Source organism: Rhinopithecus bieti, unplaced genomic scaffold (genome assembly GCF_001698545.2).
Source record: "Rhinopithecus bieti isolate Rb0 unplaced genomic scaffold, ASM169854v2 scaffold_16773, whole genome shotgun sequence".
Lineage (NCBI taxonomy): Eukaryota > Metazoa > Chordata > Mammalia > Primates > Cercopithecidae > Rhinopithecus > Rhinopithecus bieti.
Genome location: NW_016808848.1, coordinates 254049 through 266338, shown reverse-complemented (window position 1 = coordinate 266338; position 12290 = coordinate 254049). Strand labels below are relative to the sequence as shown.

General features: G+C 43.5%; 1 protein-coding gene across 1 annotated transcript in view; it reads left to right on the top strand.

Annotated features, from left to right (window-relative positions):
• GALNT12 (polypeptide N-acetylgalactosaminyltransferase 12) overlaps positions 1-10725 on the top strand; it is a 43603-nt gene extending 32878 nt beyond the window's left edge. The window contains exons 7-10 of the mRNA XM_017887602.1: positions 345-476; positions 4705-4818; positions 6584-6730; positions 9588-10725. Of these exons, the coding sequence (XP_017743091.1) occupies positions 345-476; positions 4705-4818; positions 6584-6730; positions 9588-9728 (534 nt within the window). The 3' untranslated portion in view covers positions 9729-10725. The remainder of the gene's footprint in view (positions 1-344; positions 477-4704; positions 4819-6583; positions 6731-9587) is intronic.
• Positions 10726-12290: the final 1565 nt, after the last annotated feature.

Genomic DNA, 12290 nt, shown 5'->3' with positions numbered 1-12290 from the left:
TCTGATCACAAGCATGGGTCACAGGTCCAGGATCCATAGATGCCAGTGCAGCCCCAGGGCTTGGCTCCTTCACTCCATCAGCAGGCGGGCTCGTGCATCTGGTCTCACCGCCCTGCCAACAGAGCACCTAGGAATGGAATTGTCTCTGTGACAGCCTCTCATACTAGAAACTGGAATTAGACCCAAGGCCGTTTTCTATCCTCTGTGCTCCACACAGGGCCTGGCATGCAATGAATGCTCTGTCAAAGCTGGCTGGTGGTTAGTAAGTGAGCATCAGTGAACACAGGGGCTTTGAAAGGAAGCACTAGGACCCGTGGGGTCTCACTGTTTTGTTGTTTTCTCAGGAACCTTTTGGGGATGTGACAGAGAGGAAGCAGCTCCGGGCCAAGCTTCAGTGTAAGGACTTCAAGTGGTTCTTGGAGACTGTGTATCCAGAATTGCATGTGCCTGAGGACAGGCCTGGCTTCTTCGGGATGGTGAGTGAGGGCAGTGGGCCCATGGTAGGCAGGGAGTTCCCTGGCCTCCAGGTCTGATCTACAAATCCTGGGCAAGAAAGGCCCCATCATAGGGGTCACTGGCTCCCTCCACTCCCACCCACCTGCCCACCCCCTGCCACCTTTTTATCCACTGCCCTTCTTTCTCCCTGTGAGTGTCTGGGCCTTAGGTGCAGAATGTCAGAGCTGGAAGACATCTCAAAATTGACAACTATTTTGTAGATAAGGAAACTGAGGCTTATCTGGTGTTTCCATGTCCTAGTTTTTACTAACACCTTATCATATTACTTCTAGTCTCAATGACTGGACTAGTTCATAATTCCAAGTTTGGGAGTCTACAGAGGCAATAGTGGGTATAGGGGAGTCACTTCCAGTATTTCAAAAAAGCTAAAACATGTTTTTGGGATGAGATCAGATAAAACGTCCAGTGTCTTTTGTTTGTGCTGGGAATGACACCAGCTTTGCGAGGTCTCCTCTGCTGCGATGTGTTGATCAGAAGTGCTCGTGTTCCGTTCTGGAAATCTTTGATAAATACAAAGCAGGATATTCATCTGACATTCTATTTTCATTATGAAAATATTCAAACATATGGAAATGCAGAGAGAATGGCATAATGAATACCATCCCTGAGATTCTAGAATTTTCAAGATCCTGCCTCTCTTGCTTTCTCTCTCCTCTGCTTCACCTCCACATTTTCCTCTTTTTAAGCAAATCCCAGGCATGGTGTCATTTCTCTCCTCTGCATTTTATGCATTTTCATAACATTTGGACATTATCTTACAAAACTGTAGAAATGAACAAGAATTTCTTGGATCATTTAATGTCTAGTTCTAATTCATATTCCCCCAACTTTTCCAGTTTCTCTTTGAGTAGCTGGCTAATTGAAATTGGGATCCAAACAAGGTGCACACATTGCATGTGGCGGTTGTGTCTTGGCTCCTAAATCTCTTTTAATCTAAGGCAGTCATCTTCCTTTTTCTTGTTAATGTTGAAACTTGTTGAAAAAACAAGGTCAGTTACCAATGGAGTGTCTCACTCTTGCAATTACTGTTTTTTTCTTTGTGGTGTCTTTAAGTTGTGCCTCTCTCTCCCATATTTCTTTAAGATAGAAGTGAGTTCTAAAGGTTTGATTAGAGTCAGGATCCACCTTTTTGGCAAGAACACTTTGTGGGTGATGTTATGTGTTCACATTGTGTCCTATCAGGAGCATACGAAGTATGGTCATCTTCAGTGATAAGGTTGACCAGTGGGGTTCATGGAGTATTGCTCACCTGGACCAGTCATTATAAGACCCCCCATCAGCTTCTGTCTCATGTTTTTAGTAGCCACTGATAACCATTGCCTAGACCCATTATTTCAAATGGAGTTGCCAAATGGTGATTTTTCTCTTTCATTTCTTCTACATTTATTAGCTGAAATTTTTCTATAAAGAACACTCCCTCATTAACTAAAGCAATTTGGTATATGTGAGTTTTAGAATTCATACAGAAAAGGCATGACAAATTCTTTTTTTTCTTGAGACCAAATCTTGCTGTTGTCCCCTAGGCTGGAGTGCAATGGTGCGATCTCAGCTCACTGCAACCTCCGTCTCCCGGGTTCAAGCGATTCTTCTGCCCCAGCCTCCTGAGTAGCTGGGATTATAGGCACCTGCCACCACGCCAGGCTAATTTTTTTTTTGTATTTTTAGCAGAGACGGGGTTTCACTATGTTGGCCAGGTTGGTCTCGAACTACTGACCTCAGGTGATCCGCCAGCCTCGGCCTCCCAAACTGTTGGGATTACAGGCATGAGCCACCATGCCCGGCCAAGGCATGACAAATTCTTACGTCTTTTCTTTATTTGCTTATTTTCAGAGTAAGAGTTGGTATTTTAGTTTCCTTCAGTTGTATCTAGTGGGTTGTTTTTTGTTGTTGGCTCATTGTTTTTTTGGCTTTTTCTCTTCTTGAGTGTCGTTGTAAACTAATGGGTGTTTAAATAGCCAGTGTGCTTCAATCAATTCATCTTTTTTTCTTTGTATTGTTTTTTGAGACAGGCTTCTATTCTGTCACCCAGGCTAGAGCACAGTGGCACCATTGTAGCGCACTGCAGCCTGGATCACTACACTCAAGTGATCCTCCCACCTCAGCTTCTCAAGTAGTTGGGACTGCAGGTGAGCACCACCACATCTGGCTAATTTTTTATTTTTATTTTTAGTAAAGACAAGGTCTTGTTATGTTGCCCAGGCTGGTCTTGAACTCCTGAGCTCAAGCATTTCTCCTGCCAAGCCTCCCAAAGTGCTGGTATTACAGGTGTGAGCCACTGTGCCCAGCCCAATTCATCTTTTATTGTTTTTGGCCAGTGGCAGACCCTTTATTTTGGCTTCTGTGGTCTTTGACACCTTATAGTGGCGTTGATAGCCTCCTTGATTCTGGCCAAGTTGTCCCATTTGATTTTAAACATTTCCTGCCATTCCTCCCAGAAGCCCTGCTCCTTTGTTGGGTAACGGTATTGGGAGTCAGTCTGAATGCTGGTGGTGCCCGTTGCTATGCGTTGTCATTGCCTCCAGACCATGCAGTTTAACAGAAATATAATGAGAGCCACAGTTGTAACTTAATTTTTTTTAGTAAACATATTTTAAAAAAGTAAAGTTAATGAAATGTTTAACTCAGTATATCCCAAATAATATCACTTCAATATATAATTAATATAAGTATTTATTCATTGAGGCATTTTACATTCTTTTTTCATACTAAGCCTTGAAATCTGGTGTGAATTTTGTACTTATAGCATATCTCAATTTGGATTAGTCACATTTCAAGTGTCCAGTAGCCACAGTGGCCAGTGGCCGCCACATGGAATAGCATAGCTGTAAATTTTTCTCATTGGGCAGAGAAAGGAAATTTGTGTTTTTGAGAAATAGATCATGAGCTTATATTAATATCTGAAAATCCAATGTAGTCTTAAAAAATTTTCTTTGGTAGCATACTCATATTTCTTTGTTCTTCCCCTGAAAATCTTGGTTTTAAACAATATTTTCTTTATCCTAAAATATATTTAAAATAGTTTCAAGATAATTAATACAGTACTGTAGCTTAAGAGTATTATACTGAATGAGGTTTGTAATTTCTTTGCAGCTCAATTTGTTTATAGAATATATTTCATAGGTAGTATTTTCAAACATACCATGCTCTAAAGTGATTTAAATTAATTTTTTTTTTTTTTTTTTGGAGGGGGGGAACAGAGTCTTGCCTTGTTGCCCAGGCTGGAGTGCAGTGGTATCATCTTAGCTCACTGCAACCTCTGCCTTCTGGGTCCAAGTGATTCTCCCGCCTCAGCCTCCCAAGTAGCTGGGACTACAGGCGCATGGCACCACACCTGGCTAATTTTTGTGTTTTTAGTAATTTTTGTGTTTTAGTAACATTTGGTTTTGCCATGTTGGCCAGGCTGGTCTAGAACTCCTGGCCTCAAGTGATCCACCTGCCTTCGCCTCCCAAAGTGCTAGGATCATAGGCGTGAACCACTGAACCCAGCCTAAAATAATTCTTTCTCTGTGTCTATCACCTGCTTGATTTAGTTAGCTTAATCTAGTTCGAGGTAACAACCCAGGTATATTTGAACTTGTGCAGCAGTAAGGCTGCCACTAATGAGAAAGGAAGAGAGAGGAGCTTTCAGGCCATGAAGAGTTTATCTCTCTGGTCCTCAGGCTTATCAACTTAAAACAGGGGTAAGGATTCTTGCTTACAGAACAAGGAAGCACTTTTTTTTTTTTTTTTTTTTTAAAGAGACGGAGTCTCACTCTGTCACCCAGCCTGGAGTACAGTGGCGCGATCTTGGCTCACTGCAGGCTCCGCCTCCTGGGCTTACACCATTCTCCTGCCTCAGCCTCCTGAGTAGCTGGGATTACAGGTGCCTGCCACCACGCCCGGCTAATTTTTTGTATTTTTAGTGGAGACGGGGTTTCACTGTGTTAGCCAGGATGGTCTCGATCTCCTGACCTTGTGATCCGCCTGCCTCGGCCTCCCAAAGTACTGAGATTATAGGCATGAGCCACCGCGCCCAGCCAAGGAAGCACTTTTAAAGCTAGAAGGTGCTGTGCAGAAAAGCCTCTTACCTTTGCATCTAGCTCTTGAAGCAGGCTCTCCTTTCATGCCAGGTACCCTCCCCAAGCCTTGTGTGGCATCTGTTAGTGTGTATAAATCTGGACCGAAATGCCACATTTATGTTTTATTTAGCTCCAGAACCAAGGACTGAAAGATTACTGCTTTGACTATAACCCTCCCGATGAAAACCAGATCGTGGGACACCAGGTCATTCTGTACGTCTGTCATGGGATGGGCCATAATCAGGTAGGTATGAGCCTCAAAAGAGGAGAAAGCTATGTGTTTTGTTAAAAAAATTAGATATTTGAATTTTTTTCTTGTAAAAGTAATATTTGGGAAATATAAAAAGTAGAAGCCTGGGGTGAATGGCCAGACTCAGAGAGACCACTGTTAAAATTAAAATGTGTTTTCTTCCCATCATCTTTTATACATGACACAGAGATTATGTGTTGTAAATAGTTGTCATAATGTCTGTATGTTTTATATTCCATCATTTCCATTCCCTTCATCACACGTTTCTTATGTTATTAGATATCCTTTGAGAATATCATTCCTAGTGGCCTCTTGATATTTCATTTTGTACCTGTATTGCTGTTTAGTTAACTGGTTCTCTGCCTCCCTGTCTTTGCAATTATAAATAACTCTGCCTCTAACACCTTGGGTCAGACAGAAGGAAGGATAAAGTAACAGATCTGCGTTTCAGATGATTTCTTTATAATTAATTGTTAAGTGGAATGATAGGTTTAATGCATAGGGCCACCTTGCAAGGTGGTGTTTAGGGACATTGCCTGTACTAGGGGCCCAGGTGTATCTGGTAAAGGGCTGTACTTCAGGCTGGGCAGGGGAGGTTCAGTCCTGGGGGAGTCTGAAGACCAGAAAAGGACCCCCAGCGCTGGAAAGCAGTTGACAGGACCCTTGGAGGATGCAGGAATGGAGAGAAGTGTTGGTTCTGGGCCTCTGAAGCTTTACCGTACTAAGGAGTTATCAGACGCCAGGAAACGAAGGGATGGAGACTCAAATGTTTTTTTTCCAATCTGGATTCACCCCAGTGCCACTTGAATGTGAAGCCTTCTTATGGTCAACAGTAAACTTTCTTAATTCCAACCCCTGCAACCTTAAATTATTTAGGTTTTCAACACTGTTTAAAACAACCTTCCTCAAAGCTGATAGTACCTGAGTGCTACCATCAGCATCAACTGGGAGCTTGGAAATGCACATTTTCAGACTGATCCCAACCCTACCAAATCCCAGACTCTTGTTTTAAGCAGCTTTTCAGGAGATAATGATGTGAGAAGCCCTGCTTTGTGTGCCTTAAGAACACCCACCTGTGTCAGAATTTTTGGAAGGGGTTGGTGCATTGGGTGGGTGTCTTGTCAAAGACACAGAACATGCAGCTTCCTAGGCCCCACCTCACACACAAGGAATCCTTATTCCGTCTCTGGGATGGGGCCAGCAATCAGCATTTTTAACAGGCACTGTAGGTTGTTCCTAGTACACTCAGGTAGGAAAACTGTTGTCTGGGAAGAACCAAGTTTTCCTGTTAGCGGTCACATTACCTACTTGTGCACAACACTTTACATTTTCTAGGAACTGTCAGATTGGGGGTTTGGGAGGAGAGACTGAGGAAAAGGAGAGGAAGTAGCTAGTCAAGGTCACAGAGAGCCCCGAAGAGCTAGTGCTGGGATGGGTCCATTTCCCTTCCTCCCATCCCACACCAACACAGCATTCAGCACTGCAGGCAGGGGGTGACATGCACGAGCCCTGTCTCACTGTCTAGCAAGCCGGGCAGGCATGGGAAGGGCCATTTCCTCCACGCTCCTGAAGCACTGCAGCAGTGGTCCACTGAGGGCTGTGGGATGCAGAGGAACCCATCACACAGGCTCGTGTTGGTGGTGACGCGAATACATGACCCCACCCACGCTCTCGTGATCCCAGGTTCTTGTCCAGCGATCTTTCCTCTTCCCATGTCAGTGGAATATGTTGTGTTACATGTTGGCTACCCCATTTTTAGTTTTTCGAGTACACGTCCCAGAAAGAAATACGCTATAACACCCGCCAGCCAGAGGGCTGCATTGCTGTGGAAGCAGGAATGGATATCCTTATCATGCATCTCTGCGAAGAAACTGCCCCAGAGAATCAGAAGTTCATCTTGCAGGAGGTAGGTGAACTCTCTCCTTCCTTCCTCCTGACGGTCCCTGGGCTCTAAGGGAGAGTGTGAGAGTCAGACATTCTGTCTGGCATAGTCCTGGTGAGGATCAGGGATGTGGTCACGCATGGACAGGAGCTCTGCTCTGGAAGACCTGGAACCTCAGCCCCAGTGAGCCTGGGGGGCGGTAATGGCAGGAGATTGGAGTCCCCTGGCACGCAGTGTCATAAGCACTGCCTTCCTTCCTCATTGTCCAGTCCCTTTCAGTCTTTTCCATTTCCCTTGCACCCCCATGAGCTGCAGGCATCGGCATGGAAACAGCTCTTACAAATGCATTCAGAGATGAAAGGGCTTTAAACGAGTGAGCCAAATAGCCCAAGTGTAAGGATGTTAGCCAAAGTGTTAGATCCAGATATAAGCCACCCCATCTCTCTAAGCCTTGTTTTTCCCAGGTCTAAAATAGGTACAATAGGCCAGGCACGGTGGCTCATGCCTGTAATACCAGCACTTTGGGAGGCCAAGGCAGGTGGATCGTCTGAAGCCAGGAGTTCGAGACCAGCCTGGCCAACGTGGCAAAACCCCATCTCTACTAAAAAACAAAAACAAAAAATTAGCCAGGTGTGGTGGTACACCCCTATAGTCCCATCTACTTGGGAGGCTGAAGCAGGAGAATCACTTGAACCCGGAAGGCGGAGGTTGCAGTGAGCTTAAATCATGCCACTGTACTGTAGCCTGGGAGACAGACCAAGACTCTATCGCAAAAAAAAAAAAAGGTGCAATAATAGCAGCCTTACTTCAGTGAGGATTATATGCATAGCCAGAAATATTCTTTGGAAACTATAAAGCTCAATAGAGATTAGTTGTTACTTGTGGTATTATAACCAAGAAAACACCTCTGATGGAGTAGGCTCCCCGGATAGTCACAGTTGATTTGAAACTGAGGGTTACCTCAGACCTGAGGGTGTCACACTTGCAGTCAGCTTGCATCAGGACCTGTAAATCGATCATACCCTTTGACTCACTAAAAAGCACACGAGGGAATAAATCCAAAGAAAATCATTTGAAAGAAAAAAATTCATTGTTTTTTTAATCTCCCTAGGCAGCTTTCACTCCCAATGTACTGCTTATAAATGGGTTTATTCTAAAGATGATTAACAGCTGGAATATGTTTTCCTGCAGAAAAATGTCACTAGCAATGACATTTGCAGGCTGCCCAGAAAAGCCACACACCATAGTGTTATCTATTGGATATAGAAAAATAAGAAGGAAAAATACTTCTGCACACCCCAGAAGTCTCTGATCTTCTTGAATGTCCTCCTCTTCCCATCTTTCTCCCAACCATAAGCCATTATAAGCCCTCAAGGAATGGTAGTGGACACGAGAAACAATAAAATTAGTTTGACATATCAAAAATTTTATCTTAAATTTCAGTGACCATTTAAGGAAAAGGGAGTTTGTTTAGGAGGCTGGGAAGAAGGATACTTAATTGGATTATTTACCTTTCTTCAGGACACTTAATACTTTGATTCATATGTGAAAAGGATACAGCTTGATTTATTATATTTCATCAGTCATGCCCTAAATATATATATATAAAACAAATATATATTGAACAGAAACATTTGAATTCTGAAGGAAATGTCCCCACTTATATTCACTAGACCATAATAGAAAGCTTGTTTTTAGTTCTTAGGGCTGGATCTTTTTTTTTTTTTTTTTTGAGACAGAGCCTTGCCCCACCAAGGCTGGAGTTCAGGGGTGCAATCTTAGCTCTCTGCAACCTCCGCCTCCTGGGTTCAAGCAATTCTCCTGCCTCAGCCTCCCTGGTAGCTGGGACTACAGGCGCATGCCACCACACCCAGCTAATTTTTTGTATTTTTAGCAAAGATGGAGTTTTGCCATGTTGACCAGGTTGGTCTTGAACTCCTGGCCTCAAGTGATCCACCCGCCTCAGCCTCCCAAAGTGCTGCGATTACAGGCATGAGCCACTGTGCCCAGCCTTGTATTTTCTTATGTAGGCCTAAAAACCTCTGAAATGTCATTTCTTGGATTCTACAAAACATGAGTTTGGATTTTTTTGAATGAAAACACAAGTTCCATTTAGTGATATAAAACAGCACATCACAAAGGTTTTTCACCGATGTTGTTATTCACTCTGCCCGTTTGCTGCTCAGCCATGATTAAGTGCATTGCATACTGCTTATAACAGAGAGGCAGAGGGAAAAGATAAACCCCAGGCCTGAGAGACAGACTTGCTGAGATAACTGAGCAAGGGCTGACAGAAAGGACAGAAGCAGGCGGTCATTAAAGAAGACCATCGTCTTTGGGGTTTGGGGATTCGCATGGGGCATATAACCCACTACTCACCCTAATGTGTGACAGGTGAGGAGTTCAGGCCATGTGGCCAAGTGACTGGCTTCCTCATCCAGCTGGTCTGTGGCTGAGCTGGGACTACAGCCAAGTTTCCACACTCTCTGTTTAAATACCTAAGAGAAAGAGATCACCCTACACGGAAATGAGTTGACCTAAGAGGAGCGAAAGAGATACACAAAGAATCTGTTCCTGATTTCCCTGAAGGAAGCCAAGTGCAATAGGGAGATGTAGGGTCTGACACATGCCCAGAGCAGCCAGCAGGTGGCACCATCAGCCCTGTGAGAGGCAAGCAGGACGCAGCCTGTACAAGCCTGGGGCTCTGGTGCTCCCCTTCCCCGGGACAGTCCTGAGTTGCTGCGTTACACGGAAGACACTTACCCCTCAATAAAAATATTTCTAAAATGGTAAAAATCAGATCCTGATCTCTTTAGAACATGTTTTTAGGAAAAAGAGACTTTTCTGATGAACTTGCCTGTCATTCTGTTATCTTTTGTAGGATGGTTCTTTATTTCACGAACAGTCCAAGAAATGTGTCCAGGCTGCGAGGAAGGAGTCGAGTGACAGTTTCGTTCCACTCTTACGAGACTGCACCAACTCGGATCATCAGAAATGGTTCTTCAAGGAGCGCATGTTATGAAGCCTTGTGTATCAAGGAGCCCATCGAAGGAGATTGTGGAGCCAGGACTCTGCCCAACAGAGACTTAGCTGAGCAGTGACCAGAGCCCTCCAAAAACTAGGCTGCTCTGCTTTGAGGAGGGAATCATTTTGCCATTTGTAAAAGTTGTGTTCGATTTAGTAAAAATGTGAATAAGCTTTGTACTTACTTTGAAAACTTTTAAATGTTCCAAAATACCCTATTTTCAAAGGGTAATCATAAGATGTTAACCCTTGGTGTTTAGAAAATTAAAACCTTATAATATTTTTCTATCAAGATGTATATTTTACAGTCAAGCCTTTTACTCTCATTTAGCAAAAGGTAAAGATTTTATTTTGATATTTACAGAATTCCCAGGTGAGAAGATATCTGCATGGGTGGAAATCAGGTTCAAACAACGTACTTTGCATTAACTGATTATATCTCAGCTGTGGGGTTAAAGTTTTCCCGGTATAGAGAGACTGACACTAGGAACACTATATTGATTTATTCAGGTCCTTGAGATCTTCTAGATGTATTTTAAAAAGAATGCTTTTTGGTTATGTGTTGCTACCACAGTTAACACTCCATAATGTTCATGTCAGCCAAAGAGGACTAATCAAAGCTGAAATCTCAAAGAACAATTTGCTTTACTAAACTAAGTAAACTTGAGAGCGAACTTCTAACAATGCCTCACTGTAGTGTGGCTGGTTGCCTTTAGCAGCTACCACTATGACTTTAAAACATGTTTATACCATTTTTCATTTTTATCATACAGTAGTGTCAGGGAGAAATGTAATGTTCTATATGAAATTCCTTTTACAAGTTTGTTCATTAATAGCATTTAGTAATTTAAATCAGCGTTCGAGTTTGTGCTGCCACAACTGCTGTGAACATTTCTCTGAGTAATTCTGATTTGTGAATGATCCCAGATCAACCCTGAGATTTTGTAAACCTGATTAAGTCAATATGAATGATTAAAAAGATGTGAGAACACTGACTGCAGATCTTTGTTTTTGTACTGTAAACCAAAAATAAAATTCTAGTGCTGGGTGCGGTGGCTCACGCCTATAATCCCAGCACTTTGGGAGGCAAAGGAGGGCAGATCACTTGAGGTCAGGAGTTTGACATCAGCCTGGTCAACGTGGCAAAACCCCGTCTCTACTAAAAATACAAAAATTAGCTGGACCTGGTGGTGTGCGCCTGTAATCCCAGCTACTCAGGAGGCTGAAGCAGGAGAATCGCCTGAACCCAGGAGGCAGAGGTTGCAGTGAGCCAAGATCGCACCACTGCACTCCAGCCTGGGCAACAGAGCCAGACTTTGTCTCAAAAAATAAAAAATAAAATTCTGGGGTCCCCCATCTGATGAAATGGACTCCTCTCTTGGCCAAGAAGACCCCCCAAAACCCTGAATAACTAGTTCAGGCCATGATGAGAAGGGGGCAGTATCCAGACAAGCCTCATTACCCTCTCCTCCCTTTTGAGTTTAAAGACAACTGACCAGCATTCACGTTAAAACACAGCTCTTAAGATGGACCAAACAGACTCTTTGTAGCAATACATACCAAATTCCAACCTGACTCTGGTGTAACATCCTATGACCCTGAAGGAAATCCAAGTATTTTGCCCCAAAATATATTTCTTTAGCATATTCTGAAATGGCCCTGCAAAGCTGTCTCTTGCCAGCCAGAGCGGGGCAGGGCTGGGGGGTGGGGAGGTTGGGGGGGGCATTTAATTCTGTAGAGATCTCCTTCTACTAGGTCTTTGCAAGAGAGTCTGACCTTTTTAAGTCTGGATAAGAGACTTCAGATTATTCTCTTGAGCCTGGCTACCGAGCTTCACTTACATAAGAACTCTTGGCTTCCACAACCATCCGACACTTACCTTAGCTCAAGCTGACTTGGACTCTTCAGGCAGAGCTTAACTGTTTCAACCAATTGCCAATCAGGAAATCTCTGAATTCATCTGTGACCTGGAAGCCGCCCCTCCCCACCCCTCCCCGCTTCTTTAAGATGTCCTGCCTTTCCAGCCAAACAAGTTACGTCTGCTTATAACTTCTGTTTCCCTAAAATGTGTAAAATCAAGCTGTAACCAACCACCTTGGGCACATATTCTCAGGATCTCCTGAGGTCGTGTCACAGGCCATGATTCTTAACCTTGGTAAAAAAAAAAACCTCTAAATTGAGACCTGTCTCAGATAGTTTTTGGTTTACAGGACCAATCAGATGGGAGCGATGAAGACACACGTGGAATTGATTAAAAGGTATGTGTCTCAGGCTCTTTTTGATATACATTCTCCACTCAGATCCTGGCAAGGACCAGTTTAACAATTACCCAGAAACAACTTGGCTTGGACTGGCTCGAATCCATCTGATGCATCTTAACTTCCCTGTACTTCAGTTTCTTCTTTGGAAAAACAGGGATAATGAAATCAAGATATGGGATAGCTGTGAGGATTAAATAGCACAGAGCAGGTCAGGGCTTAGGCCCTGGTGTTACCAGAAAGGGATCTGGATCTTGGATTGCGCACAAGAAAGAATTCAGGGTGAGTTCACAGAGTAAAGT